Source organism: Brachyistius frenatus, unplaced genomic scaffold (genome assembly GCF_029030835.1).
Source record: "Brachyistius frenatus isolate BFR_SWC_R1_liver_20210118 unplaced genomic scaffold, ASM2903083v1 Contig_20, whole genome shotgun sequence".
Lineage (NCBI taxonomy): Eukaryota > Metazoa > Chordata > Actinopteri > Embiotocidae > Brachyistius > Brachyistius frenatus.
This window is the reverse complement of record NW_027210619.1, coordinates 1,002,587-1,024,573: the sequence shown is the minus strand read 5'-3', so window position 1 is coordinate 1,024,573 and position 21,987 is coordinate 1,002,587. Positions and strand designations below refer to the sequence as shown.

Below are 21,987 nucleotides of genomic sequence, written 5' to 3'. Positions count from 1 at the left end.
AATAGAAATGGCTCCGGTGGGATTACCGCTGATATTTGGAGATGGGTTCTGCCGTGGGTCAGTGACTTGGGCAAATGGTTAAAAGTTTTCTATCCAATTACCTGATCAATTTCCTCCTGTGGGAATACAATGACAGTGGTTTAATTGCCTGGACTCTTTATTACGTGGGACTTGAATGAATTCCTGCACCAGCCCTGAAAAGGCATTGCATGATCTTTTTATTTAAATTTTTAAAATTTCCCCTCCCTCTTTGGACCTGTTCAAGATCTGGTCCGTCAGGGCAGAGCTGTAGCATGGCTAACACACGTTTACAGAAGTCTACTCTTCGATTTGCAGCTTTTTAGGAAGCAAACCTTCTGGTGATATACAGTAATGGGTTATTTTTGAAACTTTTCTCAATGATCCATCTGTATTGATATCTCTGATCTACAAAACTTTTGTCCAAAAAAAAGAAGCTGCTTATGTATTTTTGTGCACTGATTCTCTCTCTATATATATATATATATATATATATATATTTTTTTTTTTTCATAATTCCTTTATCACCCATAGTTTTATTTTATATTGTTTTGTGTATGCTCAAGTGAACATGGAAAAGTGGTAACTGGGATAATGCAACCCCTCTGTGTTGGCAGAATTACTGCTGGACACTAAAGAGGAATGTTCCTGAGGCCAAATATAGTTGAAAATCATACACTGATACATTTTAGAAGGTTTTTTTTTTGCATACTTTAGGTGTAACAACAGCCTGATTTAAGAAGAATATATACTCCTTATATATTATTCCTTATAAAACAAAGAGTAAAAAAGTATTAGAAGGTCTGCTGATTTTAGTGGAAGAAAAAGTCTCTCAAACTAAGTGATGTGTTTGTATTACTGATCATGATGGATGAGATTAAGTTTAAAAGAGAAGGATTTATTCTGGGACACTGCTCTGACACATACAGGATGCGCTATAACACTGGTCATTCAGTGATTGGATAAAGTTTCCAGAGCTCAGACTTAACATCAGTTAGATGCTGTGTGTGTTAAGTTAAATATCAGAAATGGCATTACTTTAATTAAATCCAAATTGAAGATCAGACACCAAAGCTCAGTTTGAAGCCTGCAGTATTTTCTGACCTATCAATCTTTGTTTAAATTTTCTAAACTGAAGTGTGAATTCAGGAAAATCTATCAGTGGAAGAAAACAACGGTCAGAGGAGGAGATTAAAAAGGAAGAAAAGAGGTTTAAGACCCTGAAATATCCTCCGCTATCTGTCTTTGTCTCTTGGTTGGCGTCCCTCCCACTGATCATTTCTAAGCCAAATTATTTCGCAGGACATTTTCTCTCCAGCTCGTCAGAGGAATGCTACATGGATTTACAGAAGATGCTTCAGACTTCAGAGCTTGAAGGAAAATATAAGAGGATATTTGCAGTGAAGAAAAGCTGACAGACGAACAGAGAGGAAAAATAGACGGACAAGAGAAAACGTGAGGTGAGATGCTTGTTTTAGCCTGATTCTAAAATGTTTTCCTGTTTGCTTCATAAAGAGGTGAGACATTTTTAAGAAACAGATTTTAGAGACGAATCCATGAATTTTTATTGTCTGTTGTCCTGATTTGGCTGTTCTCACTGACCTTATTAGCCTGTTGACCCCTGTGTCACTCATGAGACTGACCCTCTGCTGGGGGCATCAGAAAATGATGATTTTTCTGAATGTAAAAGCCCTGAAGGGGCAAATGCTTGACAAGGGCATCTTTGTTTTACAGTTTTTATGCTTCATTCATGTGAAATAAAATATACATTTTTCCCTTTGAATAACAGTTTTTGAAATATAAAAATAAATATGAGTATGATTCACAGCTTTTTTTCTACACTTTGACAAACAGCAGTTATTATTATGACTGTGAATCATTACCAATCAGCAGGAAGCGAGATGAAATGTACAGTTTTCCCTCTATAGCTGCAAATTACTTAGAAACTTGCCACAAGAAGAGTCAGTTACATTTATTTATAAGCATCTTTTGAAAAGATGGTATTTTTTTTGTAACTCATTCATTTGCGATGTCAGAAGAAGTATTTGCCTCCAACGAACTCAAAGAGATGAGAGAGAAATGAGCATGCTTTCCTGCCTCCAGGCCGGCAGGCATTATGTTTTCAGGTTTTCTGTCTATATGTATTTACGCTCATCAGTCAGCCATTCTTGGAAATGAGACATTTGAAAAAGACCTTGAGGGGAATTGAGTTGTATCTCTTGGGATCAGTGCAGTGCATCAATGGGAGGTAATGGCTCACACACAGACTCCGGGTTTGTCCCCTCATTCGTCCAGCCACTGTTCGTCTCCCAGCTGTCCCCTTCTGCAGACCTGGCTGTTGCTGTCTTCCTAATCTTCACAGGTCAGACTATCTCCATGTCCTATCTATCTATCTATCTATCTATCTATCTATCTATCTATCTATCTATCTATCTATCTATCTATCTATCTATCTATCTATCTATCTATCTATCTATCTATCTATCTATCTATCTATCTATCTATCCATCCATCCATCCATCCATCCATCCATCCATCCATCCATCCATCCATCCCAAGTTGCTACTTAATGGAAAATTATCTTTATTATCATTCTTGAAACAATTCCTATTTTTCTCATTTAAAACTTTTAGCTGCATTGATGTTCTTCATTTTCCCCTGTCTCCTGGTGTCATCTCAGCGCTGGGGAATGGCACAGTGCTGTTAGTCCACTGTAGAAAAGAAAGAATCTCAGCCCTCCAGAGCTCTTGACCATCAATCTGGCTCTCTGCGATTTTGGTTTCAGCCTCTTGGGAGCGCCATTTTTCATTATTTCCAGGTATATAAATGTTTGTTATTTCCAGCAAGCAGCAAGGCATGAACTCAGGCTGATAACACTGTGTGTTAAATACAGACATCTAGTTAGTCAAAGACAGAAGCTGATGATCGATTAAGTGCCAGGACTGAAGCTCTTCTTCTCCCTCTGCTCTGCCAGCCTGTGTCACGCCTGGGTGTTTGGGGAAGCAGGGTGCCTCTGGTACGGCATTCAGGGCTTTGTGTTTGGCATCAGCTCTCTGTTCACCACCTGTCTCATCTCCCTGGACCGTTGCCTGAAGATCTGCTGCTTAAGATATGGTAAATCTGAGATTATATACTCAAACAAACCTAAAATGTACAACCCAGATTGACTGAGGTCTAAATCCACCTCTCTCGTTTCCAAGGCTACACAGATTTTACACAAAACTTTACATTCTTATTTAAGTCTGTAAAAGACCCTTCTTTAGTGTATTGATTTAGATAATGACTCACTCATGAATCAATAGGTGATTGATTGGGTAACACTAACAGGGCAATTAAATCTGTGTCTGAAATGTCAAGATTTCCCAAGTGTTAATTTTCCTTTTACACACATACATTGCTTTGATAGTCGCTAGGTGGTTTTCATGCTTCTTGCTTCTCTAGGTCAATGGATTGAGAGGCGCCATGTGTCCCTGGCCATTGCTCTGGTGTGGGTTTACTCTTCGGTCTGGGCCTTACTGCCTGCTTTTGGTTTTGGAAGTTAAGGACCAGAACCATATGGGATTAGCTGCACCATCAACTGGTAATCCAGGGATTAATTTTTCTTCACCTGTACAAATGTCTGCAGATGACTGTGTTGTCCTCTGATTTACAGACAGACATGTGAATGAAAACCAGTCTACCAATGTCACTGTTTCAAGGTGGAGAATGAAGTCGTCTATAAGTGACAGAATCTATATTTTCTTCGTCTTGACATTGTGCTTCGGAGTTCCTGCACTCATCATCATCACTTCATATCTGGCCATCCTGCTGATGGTAAGGACAACTGCTCCGTTGTAACATAAAATGGAGGATTTTTTTTATTTTTTTATTTTATACACTTTATTAATCCCCGAGGGGAAATTTCTTCACTACAGCAGGGGGGCTCTCAGGGGGAGATGCTGCAGCAGGCTGCCACTAGCGCGGCGCCAGGTAACCTGACCTAAGGTGCATGTTTTTTTGGATGGATTTGGCAGCTCTGCCTGTAGTCTGTATTTTGTTTTAATGCATTAGTCACTTTTTTAAATTCATTTTGTGTTGAAGATGAAAGTTGCAACTCTCCCTGAGATTCAATGTGTGGCAGTAAGTTTGTGACAGTTTTATGACCTTATTTAAGAATATGCATCTTAAAGCAGTGTTTCTCAACTGGTGGGTCACAACCTAAAACTGGTTCCTGTGGCAATTTGAGTGGTTCACTGATGGAGTTGAGGAAAAAAAGATCATACTTTTATTTAGAAGTTTAGAGAACTTCTACTGCTGCGCTTTTTCTTTCAACCCATACATTTACCAGCATGCATGCAGTAGATGTTTGCATGATTGTAATAACCAAAACTAACAATGTTAATTTAGCTCTCAGCAGAGCTTTTGTAAACAGGGTTAGGATTACATAAATCTACCCTTTTTATTTACTTCTGCCTTTTAATTTAATATATGTCATACAGTTCAAATTAGATTCTTGGAACCTGATGAGCATCACCAGTTTAAATTTATCTGAAAGGCATATATGCCGGTCTTTTTATTTCACTGGGTTTGTAGCCCTAGTTGCACTTTTGTTTTTTTTATGCTTTAACACTGCATGAAGTCATTATTTCATCTCATGAAGTTATCACCATTTTTTGTGAAATGAATTTGAAAGGCTCAAAAATTTAGGTCACAAATAAATGACTAAGGAAAAATGTTGGTCCAGAGGTGAGACCACTGCCCTATAACGCTGTTAAAAATAGATACAACAAACAACTTCTTGGAGTTATGTTTTGCAGGTAAGACGAGGATATGTAACCTCTATTTTCTGGTCAAACATAAAGCTAAAAGGACAGATAAACTCTCAAGTGACAAACAAACAAACGACAGGAAAGCCAAACATGTCCCTAATGTACTCATTAATATACAAGCTGCTGAACCTGGCCAGCTCCCAATCAGAGTGCCTCAGAGTCACAGCGGCCAGCTGGTTAGATCAAACCACAGCAACACAGAACAACAGTTCATGCAGCACTCTGAGTTGCATATTGGGAGGGAGGCTGTAGCTCAGTTGGTAGAGTGGGTTGCAAACTAATCAGAAGGTTGATGGCTCAATCCCCAGCTCCTCCTGTCCACATGCCTAAGTGTCCTTGAGCAAGACACTGAACCCTAAAAAAAAAAAATTGCTCCCGATGTTGTGCCATCAGTGTGTTGTAAGTCACTTTGGATAAAAGCGTCAGCTTAATGTAATGTAATATTGGCATCAAAATTAGAAATGCTGGTGAGCCAAACTGCCTGCTCTTCCAATCACAGATGTCAACGTGCAACAGTGGGCAGCATCTCAGTCAATCACTAATGAGTAACCACACAGCGCTGGTTATATAAGACAAAGTACAGTACAGCAAAGTATCAAATTATATTTTCAGGGTTTTAAAACGATCATGTATGTGAGTCAAAGAGAAAGCAATGGATTTTCTTGAAGAAATCTTTCCCTAATTCTAACCAAGTAGTTTTTGTGCCTATCCTCAAACATGCCTGGGCAAAGCATAATGTGACATTGGCAGAGAATACTGTATAAGCCTGTGATGAAAACATTTCTATTGTGATGGGAGTGGTCTCTTCCAGGATGACAGAGCCTCCATCCACTGGGCCGGAGGGGTCACTGAATGGTTTGAAAATGATGTAAATCAAATGCTGTGGCCTTCACTGTCACTAAATCTCAACCCAATTGAACACCTCTGGGAGATTTTGCACTAAAGTGTTAGACAGCTCTCTCCACCACCATCAAAGAACCAAACAAGGAAAAACATTTTGAGAGAATAGTTTTTCCATCCTCCAGTGGAGTTTCATAGACTCACTGAATCATCTGGTGGCATGTGGTGGCGGTTTTATGTTTTTTTTTTCTTCTTTGTCACTCAACACAGCATTAACTATTGCTCTTGTTTGCAGGTCTTCAGATCTAATCGGACCATGGCATCCATACCATCTTCCTTTGTCAGTAACTCCAGCAAAGTCTTGAGACTTGCAAAGGCAGGGCCTACTGAGAGTGATTTTATAATTCCCTGATGTATATCCCACAGCAAAAATAAACCATGTGTTTATTTTAGATGGCTGCAGTGGTGTGCACCACCTTCCTGCTGACCTGGATGCCTTATGCCAGTATGTCTCTGATCTCTGCCTTGAATCTCAGAGATGACTAAGAGGCAGAAAGCTTGTTACAGACTGTGGTGGAGTCCAGTGGCATGGACTCATATTTTCAAGCACCTTTGAAGATCCTGGACGCCCCTTTGTTGCTCAACTGGACTGTCACAAAATATTATAGACAAATTCACTACAATCTTGAGGATAGGTGGAGTAACACTGCCGCCATGAACCCCAGCTCAGGCCTGAGTGAGGTCACGGTTGGTCCCACTCTGAGACCCCGGTCTTTTCTCCAGTCTTCCTCCTGTGGTCACCTTGATCCCTGCAATGCCAAGTCTCACTGCATGATCAACCCTTTAATCTACCAGATCATGAACAGGAAGTTCTGTGAGATGCTCTTTGGCCGAGAGAAGGCAGAGAGGAGGCAAGTGCAGAGCACAAAGGAGAGTTTATGTGAAAGTAAGGAACATGAGCTACTGTTTCTTTTCTTTTTTTTAACAGGAAAAATAAAGCCTGTTTAGATTTTTGACATATAATACAGGTCTCTTTTTCTCCTCCTCTCTGTGAGGGATCAGCAGCTTCTCCTTCTGCCAGTGCTGGGGCAGAAGGAGCAATCCCATGTCCCTGTCTGTAGATGGAAAAATCAGCAACAGAGGGAGCAGTGATGGAGCAACAACAATCTCCTGGTCTGGGAATATTTCACTGGGGGCCGATGCATTGTAATTTGTCCCAATGGACACTCGAGGCAACATGGAGATACACTGCAGTGTAGTTGGACAGAAGACAAGGAGAGATCTAAGAGGATCCACATCAAGTACTCTTGCTGTCTGATAGATAGATAGATAGATAGATAGATAGATAGATAGATAGATAGATAGATAGATAGATAGATAGATAGATAGATAGATAGATAGATAGATAGATAGATAGATAGATAGATAGATAGATAGATAGATAGATAGATAGTACAATAATTGAGTAAATGTACTTGGTTACTTTACACCACTAATATTAGAAAATTATTGACCTCGTGTGTGGCAATCTACTTTCAAATCAACAATTCACCATTTTAGTCTGTTACTTTATACTTCCACTTCACATTTTAGAGTTAAATGTTATACTTTTCTATTAGCCTACATTTATTTTACAGCTTTAGTTACTTTATTGATGGAGATTTGACCCAATACATGATATAACAGGCTTTCAAAGTACAACATATTGAGATTAAAGCGGTGGTTTCCAACCTTTTCATCCTCTTACGTCTCACAAAAAGCAGTATGCAGTCAGGGTCACATTTCAGATGTCTGAGTTGTTGTCAATAGCGCTTTTAACCTCTAAACTTCTCACATGGTTTAATTTCAATAAATGTTCAAATCATCCAATATCTCACCAAAGGTCAAAGATTACAGAAAACAGCTTTGTTTTTTCTTCTTTCACCTCCTTGTAATCATCTGATGACCCCCCAGATTTATCTGCTGTCCATGTATATAAACTAGATATATAGGCCTAAAGTAGTTGAAACCAGCTGCACCTGCAGCAGCTTTAAAACTTGAACTGCATTTTGCTGCAAATACTTCTGTATTTTTTATTAAGTAGGATTCGTCACGCTGGACTTTTACTTGTAATGGAGTATTTTTACATTGCTGTATTGTAACTTTAAAATGGGAATCTGAATACTTCCTCCACCCCTGAATTGAAATTACCACAAACCATCTGACAAACAATGAAAGTGGGGTTTTGTGGGCCTCAGGGTTCATCCTGCCACTGGGCCAGTCCAGTTTTATAAAACCTTCATGTGCATTTTTAAGTTTTCTGTGTGATTATCAGACATCTTTGGCTAAGAATTTCTCTCAAACCAAGAAATTACTTGTACAAAACAAAGGTAGATAAGATACTAATCCACAGACAGCGAACGGTTAACGTCTTAATGCTCCTCTACTCCCGTATTTACGGCAGACGGCTCTCCCAATCCCGCAGCACCTGCTCCTGCCTGCGGTCACAGCTTGTTGCCAGAACTTCAGTGACGCGGTGACCCTGGATTTACTTGTTATTCATTCATGCTCTGCGTCTTTTTCTTCATTTCATTGCGTTTATTTGCAGAACATCTCACCGAGGAGCAGCTCCAGTCTTGTGTATCCCTCCTCGCCGTCCATCTCGAATTGCTTTTTAGGATGTTTTTTCTGCGGACCGTCAGAGAGCAGTGATCCATCAGCCAACGTTAAGACCTCTGGGCTTTAAGGATAAGACTCAAATTTAGAAACTCTGACATAATCAGGTAAATACTGACGGTTTGCGCGGACAGCTTACTTGGACGTTTAGCTATTACGCGTAATTCATCCATTAATTATATTCTGTTTTAGCAAGACAATTCCCGTCCGTGTTCATGCCAGATCTGCAGCGCTTTAGTTTTCCATACCATAGCATGAATCCTTTGTTGGGGGCGAACACGCATCTCCAACAGCATCCACAGCAGAGCCAAGCTCCCGGACACCCGGACTCTCCCTCGGGCCTCCTTCCCGACGCCGTTTTCGGTGGACCGGACCCGGCGTTCTTTCTGCTAGGTGAGCAATCCGGTCCGGGGCCTGATCAGTCGGGGCCTGACTTTACCGCACCCTCACAGACCTCACCTTACCTCCACCACAACCACAGCAGCCCCTTTCAGCACCGCTCAGTGTCGCATCCTCCTGCAGCGATGGCCCTCAGAAACGACCTGGGATCCAACATCAGCGTCCTGAAAACTCTCAACCTGAGGTTCAGATGCTTTTTGGCCAAAGTGCACGAATTAGAGCGCAGAAATAAGATCTTAGAGAAGCAGCTGCAACAGGCGCTGGATTCCAACAAGGGCTGTCAAGGTGGATGCTGTGAGGGCAGGGCGCACACCCAGGAGGCTGGTGTGCAGACCGGATTTGTGGGAACGATCCCGCTTAGGCCCGGCTCCCTTCCCTTCCACAACACCAACAACTCAGCCAGGAGGCCTACAACTCTCTTCACGCCACCACTCACCACAACCCTTCTACCTGCAACTGCTGGAAACTCGAGTTCAACCCAGACTAATTACACTTGTAACCCTGCCATTACCATCAGTCAGTCCTCCCCCTGTGTGGAGTCCCCATCTGGCTTTAAAATGGCCCCCAACAACAGCGCAGGCCCAGGCAGCTCCACCAACCCTCCACCACGGTTCCTCCCGGGCACCATCTGGTCCTACAACCACACCCGCAAGTTTGGCCCCGGTGCGGAGCGTCTAACCAGCCCCGGAGTGTCCTGGGTGCACCCAGACGGAGTTGGGGTCCAGATTGACACCATCACCCCCGAGATAAGAGCCCTGTATAATGTCCTGGCTAAAGTGAAGAGGGAGAGAGATGAGTATAAACGCAGGTAAATGGAACAAAACTCTTTTATTACACCTTTAACAGTCTTTCAGGGGCATTTCTATGCATCATGGGAATGCCTCATAGTTTCCTTGAGTGTGTGTAATACCCTGCTTTGGAGGAGTGAGCAGAGCTGTAAAGCAGCTGCAGACCAGCTGTCTCCAGCATGAGCAGAGTCAGCACAGAGGCACTACATCCATCCGCTCCTGCCTGACCCTGCATTCACTTCATGCCTGACCACAGAGGCAGGTGCTGCTGCTACAAATACACAGGAAAAATTAACACGTCAGGAGCTAAATATAAAAGTAGAATGAAGGTCAGAGCTGTGTAAAGATCAGTGTCTGGTAAAAAACCTTTCTCTCAGGAAGCACTATAGAGTTTGACTCACCCAAGGGTGGTTTCATTTACAGAGAATACTAATATACATACGATAATAATGATGTCATTGAGACAAGGCCTGGAGTCGGTCCAGAGAGGTCAATGTGAACAGTAACTCGTCATAGCATGTGGGATGAGGACATTTCGGATTTACAACTTCAAGCCCTTCATTTAACTCAACTAAATATTCATTGAATAATTAGCAGCTATTTTTTAAAAGTCTTTTACAAGCAAAAACAAGCATCTTTTGACAAACATTTAAAGCTTCTTAAATGTAAGGATTCACTGTTGTTCTTTCTCACATACGATAATCAACCAAATAGTTGGGATTTAAAGACCTCACCTCGAGCACTATCAAATTTAGACATGTTTAACTCTGACATTTTAGAGGCAAAACAACAAACCAGAGTAATGTGGGGGTGGGGGGAATGGCAGATGTAATCATTAGTAGCTGCTTCTTGATGATGTCACCAGTTTCAATCTGAATGCTACAATCTCCAGTTTAGGAATAAAGCTGTTTGTGTTTGTTGAAAATGACTTAATCACTGAAATGGCAGAATTCTAACTCTCTTTTCCGGAGGAATATATCTTAAATTTGTGGAGGAAACATTCCCAAATCTGTGAAATTCTTTTGTGAATCTCAAGGATGTGTCACAGTTGGTGGATTATCTGTCCTAATTGAGCTCTAGTTGGCCCCAAGTCTCTGTGCAGTCATCATTGAATTCCCTCATTATGTCCAAATGAGCAGCCATGCATTCTCCACTGAGGAGATCCTGACCACAGGATAGTGGGCTCTTTGTGGACGAGGCTGAGGACGACCCTAACAACCCCAAGAGTGTCAGACAGATCAGACACATGCTCTCTTTGTACGTAGTGGCCTGATTTACCGACCTTTTGTACGGAAAGATGCCACTTCTGTTTCACAACACGTGAATCAAGGTGTGTGACAAGCCATGTCCCGCACAGTGCAAGAACCAGGTTTTACCGAGTCTTCTGAAAAGGGTCTTCACTTTTCCTCAACCTGCGTGATCTTAATGTAGGTATCAGTTTACCTCAGGACAATGAAAAACCTGTTTATCCAGGTGAAGCTCAGATTCATGGTCGTTACCCATGTAGTCAGTTCTTTACACCATTTAATGTTTGTTACTGCCCTTGAGACATTTTCGTGTCTATTCAAGGACTATAACTATAGGTGGTAATTAAAAAGCAGCTTGTGGTGCATACTGCTTCATTTTAAACTTTTTTAAAATTTTTAAATTTTTACCCTCCTTCAGCTCTTTTATCCATTCCGCTTTTGTTAAACGACAACTTTTATTTCTCCCCTTTTACCCTCCCTCTGTCTCTGCCCCTCACTCTCCCCTCTCTATCTCAGGTTCTCTTTCTCATGTAAACCTGACACAATCCCCACACACTTGCTCTCCCTCTCTCATGCTCTGTCCTCTGTTCCACTGCGCAGCGTCCCCCCCCCCACCCCCGTCCACACTGTATCTGCAATGCAGCATGCACTGCAAGCTGTGACTGCTGGATGGGGGGGGGGGGGGGGGGCTGGAGGCTTGCAAGAGGAAGCACTTCTCGACTTTCTGCATGCTCTCACCTTACTGATCAAACAAGCATCTCCTACGACAACAATAACCCCCTGTTTCATGACTCGGTGTCTTAGTATTCCCTTGAGGTCTGCATGTGCCGCAGCTTTCTGCATTTCAAACAGCATTTCTGTGAGCGGCTACGGACTGCAGTGAGTCGATTCCACCTGAGCATGTGTGGTGTGAAGTCACAGACTCTTGAGATCACATACAGGATCTGTGCTGAGGCTTTAAATGTATTAAAGTTTTGATTAATGGGCCAATCATCTGAGGTGCATCATAGAAGAATGCAAATCATCAGTCAGACAATCAGCAGATCACTGAAATGGTCACGCACTCACACATTTGCCATTTACAACTGGCTGTTTTATGCAACTTATCTCCAGAATGGTATCCTAATGTAATTTAACTAAACTGAATTTGTATGTTATTGTCTGATTCACAGGCACTCAGCCAGACTGAAATCTAGTTTCCATTCTTGTGCATTTAAAACACAAATCCGACCCTTTGTGTTATTCTTCTCGTTTTAAATGGCATTGATTTAAGATTACAGTTTTATTTGGTGATTTTAGTCAGCAGTTTTGGAGTTAAGTGTCAAGTTACATATGTTTTATGTGTGAAGATGCCATTAAAGGCAGCACATTAAATCAGCCAGGCAGGAATATTTTATTTAATACAGTTTGTTACAGATATATGGACACCAGTGATCTGAGGTAACTAAGAAACAGTGTGGTGATTATGTAGGTTTTCCACCAGACAAGTACATTTTTCAGATGTGAAATGTCCCACTAAGTATTTATCATGTTTTTGTTTTGTTTTATGCTGTTTTTACAAAAACGAAAACGTCCCCAGTATCCCTCAAGTTGTCATCAGCAGTCAGTGTGCTGTTCACTGATTCATGACGCACAGTGAATGCAGCTTTTGCAAACGCTGCTGCATCATCTCCCTGCATGTAGTCATCAAGTCTGTGTCTGCTTTCTGGTGAATCCGGGATAGCGGAGTCATGTGTTCTGAGGAAAACAGGACATTGAAAACATCTGGCTGTGATGACTAGCCTTTTTTAACACTCTGAAGTAAATCAGGCATGGCAACATTTATATCTGCCTTTCTAACCTGGTCCATAAGATGCACACATTGGATATCTGTATCTATATAATAATGGAGGACATGTCTGTCTGTTTGATCTCTATCTACATAAAGACACTGACTGAAAGATTATATTCTTACACGTCTGCTGTCTCTTAGGTGGGAAGAAGAGTACACTATGAGGATGGATCTGCAGCAGAAGATTTCAGACCTACAAGAGGTAACATTGTGTAGCCCTGTGTGTGTGTGTGTGTGTGTGTGTGTGTGTGTGTGTGTGTGTGTGTGTGTGTGTGTGTGTGTGTGTGTGTGTGTGTGTGTGTGTGTGTGTGTGTGTGTGTGTGTGTGTGTGTCATTGTGGGGACACAAATCTGTGAATAGGGACAAAAGCAAGTCTCCTTAACAAAAATGGTTACATGTTAGTGTGAATACTGGGTTTAAGGTTAGAGTAAGTTTAGATTTAGGCAAGTAGTAGTTATCTCCAGGAAAATGAATTAAACTGAAAGGTCCTTTGAACTACTGAAAGCATAGTTGATCCAATGCAGTATGAAATGAAGGTGTTTTTTTTAGTCTTCACTTAAAAATAAGACAAATCACTTACTGGCTGTGATAGTTCAGAAAAGGCTCAGCTGGCCTGTCTAAAACAACACGAGTGTTAGTGGTTAAATATTTTAATGAAACTGATAAAAGTGGGAAAGATTAGTTGTTTAATGAGATTACAGTGCAGCCATTTGATGAACACGGTGAGCAGGGAGCTCTCATTCTTTGCTGGCACTGATAATGTTCCTTTTTTGCTGCCTGTTTCACTGCTACATTAATTCAAGTCCTGACTCATACCAACCTTGTTTTACTCTTGTGACTGGTTTTCTCTTTTCCCTGTCACCCAACATTTAGCACAACTTTAATGTTTCACCAACGCGTTTCGGCTGGCGGTCTTCATCAGGGTCAACATGAAACACACTTAAAAAACCCCACTTAGTATGGTTTGTTCCATGTGTTTTTATAATGTGTTCCATGTTGACCTTGAAGGACACAAGCCAAATCACATTAAAGTTGTTCTATATACTACAAGTGTTGTTGGACCATTGTAGATTCTTGTCTCTTCTCTGTGCACCTTGGTGGTTGGTGAAGTTGTGGCATAAGCCCCTATCCTGTCACTGAGCACCAAAGAGATTGCCATATTTGTGCTTCCTGCTGCTGTAGTTTTATAAGCTCAGTGTTGGTTTCCCGTATGTATGTGTCTCTGTGCACAAGCACCATTGCTGGGAATCTGTGCCTGACCCGATTTTTAGCTGGCAGCACCACCTCAACTGGAGACCACAAACTGCAAAACACCACTTGAGACTTGAAAGGTCCTGACCAGTATTGTAGCACGTATGAATAAGTCAGCAGGGAGAAAAGAGAGTTACCATGCCGTCACACACATTGAGAGCGCCTCAGATTAGATAATGCATTCAGGTTTGGCAACGTCTCTGTACACTTCGCAGACAAAGGCTTTTATTTGGTTGATGACCTCTGCTTTCATAATGCAACCTGTAATTTGCAGTAAAGACAGAACTGTGACAGGACATGTCTGCACGTGTGTTTGTATGTTTTCACTGATGCTTACCTGTACATGTGTGTTCTTAATGGCTTCTTCTGTATGTGCAGGACCTGCATGAGAGTGAAGGCTGTCAGGACGAGCTGGCGCTCAGAGTTCAGCAGCTGAAGGCAGAGCTGGTTCTCTTCAAAGGCCTCATGAGCAATGTGAGAACTGTAGAGCTCATACAATCGAATACTAATCACACATACTTGTAGCTGTTAGCAGGAACCAGCTCTCCCTCTGCATCGCAATGGATGCACTGCAGCATGCATTTCTCTCAGGGAACATTGTGCAACAGTTTTGGTACCACTGTTTAGTGAGCCAGTTATTACTTACATGTCAAACAAAGGGTCAGTCAGTGTACTATTTACTAATGCTTTATCGATCAGTAATAAGCCATTGATGAAGCTTTCTCTTCCAAAATGGCGCTTGACTTTGTTGCTAGCTAGGCTAGCTAGCATCTCTTTTTCTCTATCTTTAGGTAGCTGTATCAGAAAGTGGTACCATCATCATACGTTATCAGACTGATTAGTAGATTTTTCTAGCAAGATTTCACTGTTTCTGCCTCCACCCTTTGTAGAATTTGTCAGAGTTGGACAGTAAAATCCAGGAGAAAGCCATGAAGGTGGACATGGACATCTGCCGTCGGATCGACATCACCGCTCGTCTGTGTGATGTGGCCCAACAGAGGAACTGTGAAGATGTCATCCAAATGTACCAGGTACCAGGGCTGTCTCATCTCTGGTTCTTTTATGTGTTCACCAAGTAAACTTCTTGTATATTGATTGCGTTAGTGTGATGTCCTAAGCCCGATCCCGCAAATGTTGCTGCAGGTTCCCAACAACCAATCATCGCTAAATTGCCGGCGTAAACAAACTCCTCTGTCTTTTAACGGGAGTGAGTGTGACGAACCAGTCAGCACCTCTGAAAGCGACGGTGGCATGGTTAAAGACGAGGAGCATTGTGGCTCGTCGGCCAATCAGATCAATGAGGAGATGCAGAGGATGCTGAACCAACTGTGAGTGCTCTGACTTTGAAATGTGATGACAATAATGAAAGTGTTCTTCACCCCGGCACTAATTGTGTGTGTGTGTGTGCGTGTGTGTGTGTGTGTGCGCGCATTTATGTTTTCATTTTAGGCGTGAATGTGAGTTTGAGGATGACTGTGACAGTCTGGCTTGGGAGGAGACTGAAGAGACACTGCTTCTTTGGGAGGACTTCCCAGGATGCACTCTGCCTCCAGATCCGACCCACCCACCAGGAGAGGTAGGCTGTGAGGAAGAGTAGGAGGAGGCAACACCTACACAATGTAGTGCAATATGACTCCCAACAGTCCTGCAACATGTTGTACGAGCTAATACGTCAAACTTGTAATGCTGATTCAGATCTGTGGACATTTTCGTACCTCGGTGTTAGTGATAGCCATAGACACAGGCATTATGTTTTCAGGTTGTCTGTCTGTACGTACATTAATATATAATCTATGTATGTCTGTCTGTCTGTCCCGTTCTTGGGAACGTGATATCTTAGATCTTAGAATTTGTCGCTTCTCTACAGCAACATCTATATTTGACGCATTGCCTATTGTTAACTAGCTCTATTAGCCAAGCAACATTTGGGATTCCTTAAAAAGTCTTCACTACATATATTAAATGAGTCTGGACAGATATGAACATAAACTACAGCTTGTGTGGTTGACAGAGGATGTGTTGGATTACATGAATTTCTCCTGACGTACGGTGGCCTCATAAAAACTACAATTATGTTTGCAATTTGATCTCATTCACATCACTGGATGTAGAATGTTGGTATAAACCTGCCATTGTCTTCTCCTCCACTTCCGCTACCGTTGCTACTGTTTTCACTGGTGGCGATAGATCTAATTATGCGAGACGACATTTACACTTCTTCCTTTGACTCAAAATCCAAATTTTGAAAGACTTATCCGGATTTGAATATGTTGAGAATTAATTCTGATTTTCTCATTCACATTAACACAAAAAAGATACACATAGATATACACACACCGTGTCTGCTTGATTTTCATGATACTTACTATCTGTTTTCATAACCCATTATAAAACCTGTTTTTTTTTTTTCATTGTTTCTTTCACTAGTCAAAGGACCTTGAGAAAGGACAGTTCATGAGTCATCAGATGCTGTCCATTTTTTCATGTGACATCCTGACTTCCGACGGCTGTGTCTGACAGATGTGTCTATCATTGGTTCAGATTTCAAGGAACCTTTTAAAGTCCTGATGTCACGGGTGGTGTTAATGCAGAGCAGCAGGTTGATATTTTGGTCGATAGAGCCTCTCTCAGTCCAGTTCACTGACCTTCAGTGCTTGACTGCGATGGGGCTATTTCAGGACAAAACACTGCCCACAGGCATACACACAGATCCAGCCTGTGTTGGTGTGCAGTGTGTTTGTTTCCAAGAAATCCATGTAGGTATTTGTTTTCATTCACCAGCTGTGTGGTATTTGAACAGTCTGTTGTCCCTTTGAAGGCAGGAGCTGCATTACTCGGTGAAATCCGAGCTGATGGGGGCATTAAGCCAGCTTTGCTTTGATAGTTCTGTGTCTGAGTTAGAGTCTGAATGTCTGATGATATGCACATGAGCACAGATTATGTTTACTGCCAAGTGTCACTACATTTCATCCCATGTATTTCCATATGTGTACTCAAAATGCCTCTCTTCTCTACCAGGAGGACTGTCTGGAAAAGGTGATTAATGACACAGAATGTCTCTTCAAGTCCAGAGAGAAGGAGTACCAAGAGACCATTGACCAGATTGAGGTCAGACACTTGCTCTGTATTTTTAAGTTTTAGATTTGTTCAATAATATCTCAGTTCATATATGTTGCCATTTCTTTTTTCATTTCTACATTGTTTGTTTATTCCCATGTCTTTGTGTTTTATGTATGTCTTGCATACACATGGGTCGTGTGCAATGATCTGTTGCTTGCATTAAGCATTGAGTGAAATACAGTCGGTCTCTTTTTGGTTGATTAATTTTTTTTTTTTTTTTCAATGGTGCAACATCCTGCCTTAGTGACTTTCTAAACCAAAGCTCTGATGCATTTGTTCCTGTTCTTCTGTTGTTAAAGTGCATTAAACTGTATATTTTCTTTTAATCTCTCACGCGTGTAAACAAACCTCTCTCGAAACTATTATTTAAAGCCGAGCATCACTAATTTATCCTGCAGATAGTAAACACACATGCCGGAGTAAACGTGTGTTTGATTTCACGGATTTGATTTTAACTTTTTGAATATGTTTGCTGACACCAGCTGGAACTGGCTACAGCCAAGAGCGACATGAACCGACACCTGCACGAGTACATGGAGATGTGCTCGATGAAGAGAGGCCTGGATGTTCAGATGGAGACCTGCAGGAGGCTCATCACACAGAGTGGAGACAGGTACACACACACACACGCACACACACACACACACACACACACACACACACACACACACACACACACACACACACACACACACACACACACACACACACACACACACACACACACACACACACACACACACACACACACACACACACACACACTGGCTTACAGCTTTTATCATTTATCTGCTATTATTAATATGTTCATTTCTTTCTTTTGTTAACAACTTTTCTACAGATCCTTTAGTTTGAGTATATAGAGCATTTATATTTGTAGCATTTACAAAAACTGGAGGAACTTTTAATAAATGGTGTATGACACTATAATGTGTTGTTGTAAGCAGCTATAATAAGTGTTCATTAATGTAATCAACTTTTATGACATTGTGTCATTACAAATGGGTTTTTCTGTATTTTGATCATTGTATTTTTTAATTGAACTGTGTTTTATATTTTTTATTTAAAGTTAGCCGGGTTGGTCGGCCTTAGTCTTTGGTGCACGTGCGCCCACAGTGCATGCTCAGTATGCATTCATCTGGCCAGTGCGGGAATGTCACACCAGACACCAGATTTACAAACTCCGTATACTGAGAAACAAAGAGATTTATCTGACAGTGACAGGTTTAATCAGCATTGTATGAACTTGTTTGGTGAGGGCTTAAATGTAAAATGATATATGTAAAAGTCCTCCACTCCAGCTTTAAAACGTTATTCTTGTTAAATTCCTTGCTTGTAGACATATTTTATATTTTTGCACCTTCAGTGCTCTGAATAAAAGACTATTTGATTCAAAGAATTCAGTGAAAATATATCGATTTGACACCGTTTCGATTTCTCTTAAATTTGTACAGATTTAAATATTTTTGAATAATTAGTCATCCATTTAGCCAAGTTACAATATATTATTATTGCCTTTCTAGAAAATTATAAAAAACAAAACAAAAATTTAAGAATATGACAAATAAATGAGGAGTAACACATGAAGAGTCAGTTTCTGTGTCTCTCAGTAACCCTGCAGCACCTGCATCTTCTGAGGAGAGTGACTCGAGAGAAAACGACAAGTCTTCATCTTCTCCACCTTCTTCCAGATCTTGACACCTTCCCACTCTGGTATTAACGGAAGCGGTGGCCACGTGACCTCCGCTGCATCCAGGGACAGTACCACACCAACGCAATACACATCTGTAACTATGGCAACACCATGTTTAGATGTAAACATATTTATTTACTGAGTCATATCATTGATCATTGTGTTGTCCACTCAAATCAGTCTGAAAAGACTTTGACCACTTAGACCTGTCAATCAAGACGCGACCATCGTTTGCCATCTTGTTTTAGACTGCAGTAACAGCAACAGTGAATTTTGTAGTGAATTACACTGCGAAGATTCAGGAGATTGAAGATCCTAAACTGACTATACAAACGGACTGTGTCCTTGTAATGCAGTGAGGCTGCATTAAAGCATAGCATGACTTCACCACTCTAAACACATCAACAGACTCTATAAAAGTAGTAATGACAATAATAATACAAATAATATGATATAATCTGTCACTGGAAATTTACAAAATCCACTTCTCACAAATTTACAGTCCTTTCACCATAAATAAACAAAAACAGGGATCAGGGTAGTTGTAACGCTGGTTTTCCAGGAGTTAATGTATCCTTTATAAGTTTTATTGGTGAGTTTGGACATAATGAATCTTCACATTTAAGTGTAAAGAGATATAATGATTCAGCATTTTACTGCCTTGCAGTTGCATTCACAGTTTGCTTTGTATCCGTATAGGAAAGAATAAAATCACAGGCAGGCGAACCTTAAGTCATAAATACATCATAACACATGTACTTTTATTAGCAGAACATACAGTGAAAAAAAATTAGAAAAACTGGAGTGACTGAGTTAAGTGTTTTGACTACAAACATGCCTCATCCCTCTGGCCAATATTGTTGGGTACAATATTGAAAACGGTAAAAAGAAGGTTTTCATCCCATTTAGTTATGCATAAGCTGTGAGTTACCTCCAGGAAACCGTCAAAGTTGGAGTCATTTCATGGACATAAATTAACCTGCCGTGCCGGACAGGTCGTCCTTGGAAATTGTTTTGAAAAAGGTGGATAGTTTCAAAAAAAAAAAAAAAAAAAATACTGGTGATTGGATGAACCCTTTGTCTATCACAGGTTAACTTCAATCAATCAGATCTGTGCTTTTCTCGAACAAACAGTTTCTTGTCGCTGTTGTCACACCTGAACCATGGCCGTAGCTCCCTGTGGGTCCTCATGGGACGCTGATTGGTTCGAACCGCACATGAAGGCAGATAAGATTGAATTCTTGCGTGACCTCACAAATCTAGATACCCCACAAGGTAATGGATGGAGCAGTTCATGTTTCCAGTGCAGTTGCAAAAATTACTTGCAACATTGTTGTAAGTTGCATGTTGATGTAAAACCAACCACACCACTTTGCCCAAGGAATTGTAAAAAATAAATTTGCAAAATAACTTGATAATGCATTTTTAGGGAAGTTTGGAGCACCAAAAAGCTAACTTCCAACATTTTCAAGGCGAAAACAAAACATCTGGAAAGCAATGAACATCGCAGCTGCATAAGACTGTTTTGTTTTAACCAAGGGGACAACTGATCAACAGATGACAGCAGTGTCAGTGGGAAGCATGTTGGCTTTCAGTTTTAAATTTAGCGATAGCCTCTGTTTGGTGCAGTTAAAATATATAAATAGTTTCTGCACCCTCTTGAAGCTTGTCCAGAGTTAGCGTTGAAAACCGTAGGAAAAGTTCACTGACACCGTGATGTCGTGTAGGATCTGTCAATAATCAGATACATTTTCAGCAGTAATGCTTATTATAGATTAGAGTGAGTCGGGTGTTTGAGCAGAGCTGCATGGATGAGCAGAATTAAGGATAGCCGACAAACAAAATGCCATTGAGTGCCAAAATACAATGGTCAGATTTTCAATCAACAGGAAAAAAAAAAAAAAAGAAGAAATAGCTGCCAAAGCTGTTTCACCAAGGTGCTTGATGTATATAACTAAACCTATTTTTGAGCCTGTAAAAAGTTTGCACATAGACAGGAAGAGCAAAGCAAAACTGTACAATACAAAAGCACTATTACTGTTAAACAAAAAAGTTGGAAATAAGACTACTGTATTTCTTCTAGTCATGTTTCCTCATCTTTCACATGTTGCAGGTGAACATATAAACACATACCTCATTTTTACTTTAGTTCTGTTTTCCTGGGCACATTTAACCACAAACTTTAACACACTGCTCCAGGAAAACACACTGCTGACAGGGGAACGCCCCCTCCCTACACACACATCACTGCTCTATTATCAGACACTGTTTCTAATTGTAGTCCTGGCTGTAGTTTCTGCGGTGTAGTTGAACCTTTTTTTTCTTCGACACACTTCGGTGCTTTCATTTCATTAAGTGGGACAGGAGGATTTCAAGTCATGCATGTGTGGAAAGAGCTGAGCGATTCCCTGCAGTTTGAATACAGATGGAGGACGTCGGAAATGTCAGACATTGAACACGATTTATTTTTGTGTCGTTTTACTTTTACGCACTGAGTGAGTCTCTATGTATGCATGTGCCAGTGTGTATGTTTCTGGGTGTTATGTCTGTATAGTGAGTGTTTTTTAAAAGGACTTTTACTGCAGCAGATGCACAGCATGAGAAAGAATGAAACAGAACAAGTCCAATTTGATAAAGCAGATAAATGTTAATCAGTGACATTTGAGACTGAACTGATCACCTAAAAAACTGTAAATCAATGATAATTGAGTTTTTTTTTTCCATTGGCACTCTTTCTTTGAGTGTATGTGGTTGCCAAGTGAAGTCATTTTAAAAATAACTCGGTCAGAAAAATTAACTGCTGAAATGCAAATGCTTTAGCGAAATGACTGTACGATGGCTTTGATATTATATGTGTAAAGGAAATATAGCTTTGAAGATATGCTTATGTTTAAAGACAAAATAAGACTGTCTGTGGTCACACACCTGAAAAAAAAAAATCGCAGAAAGCTTTGAATCAAGACACAACGATCTGAATGCTCTATTTCGCTTTTCAATGGAAATTATGGCAGTTTAAGATAAAACAATATTTCACACAAGAGAAAACCTTACCTCAAAATATTTGATCTAAATTTGTGTCACATGGGGATTAATTGATAGTTCTTAGTAGTGATCAAGAAGTCTAAACGTGTGACTTTGCAGCTTTAAACATCAAGACAAATTAATTGTGGCTAAAAAGCTTCACTGCAGAGTTTCAGTATGTAATGTGTTGAGAGAGACTGAATGAATAAAAGATGCAACTGAGCAACAACATGCCTGATTATTATTTGCTAAACATGTCACATTCAGCCTTTTCTGTCCCCTTAAAGTTAAAAGGTTTGTTCATGCAAATCTGACA

At 40.7% G+C, this 21,987-nt stretch overlaps 2 protein-coding genes across 3 annotated transcripts; both read left to right on the top strand.

Annotated features, from left to right (window-relative positions):
* Positions 1–7: 7 nt before the first annotated feature.
* Positions 8–7,051, top strand: opn9 (opsin 9). The gene is given in 10 exon segments (XM_069695496.1): positions 8–57; positions 1,425–1,473; positions 2,314–2,380; positions 2,699–2,731; positions 2,734–2,836; positions 2,993–3,132; positions 3,460–3,598; positions 3,717–3,831; positions 5,962–6,042; positions 6,120–7,051. Coding segments are annotated over 10 exon segments (870 nt in total). The 3' UTR covers positions 6,213–7,051.
* An 82-nt stretch (positions 7,052–7,133) lies between these two features.
* Positions 7,134–21,900, top strand: iffo1b (intermediate filament family orphan 1b). Of its 2 annotated transcripts, none has more exons than XM_069695667.1 (9): positions 7,134–9,528; positions 12,728–12,788; positions 14,216–14,311; positions 14,728–14,868; positions 14,981–15,165; positions 15,287–15,413; positions 16,856–16,945; positions 17,440–17,570; positions 18,649–21,900. In XM_069695667.1, exons 1-9 carry the CDS (start codon positions 8,537–8,539, stop codon positions 18,653–18,655), a joined length of 1,830 nt encoding a protein of 609 aa, XP_069551768.1. In that variant the 5' UTR covers positions 7,134–8,536; the 3' UTR covers positions 18,656–21,900. The 2 variants fall into 2 exon arrangements, with proteins under 2 accessions (XP_069551768.1, XP_069551767.1); XM_069695666.1 differs by having other exon boundaries at positions 7,136–9,528; positions 18,568–21,900.
* The last annotated feature ends 87 nt before the right edge of the window (positions 21,901–21,987 follow it).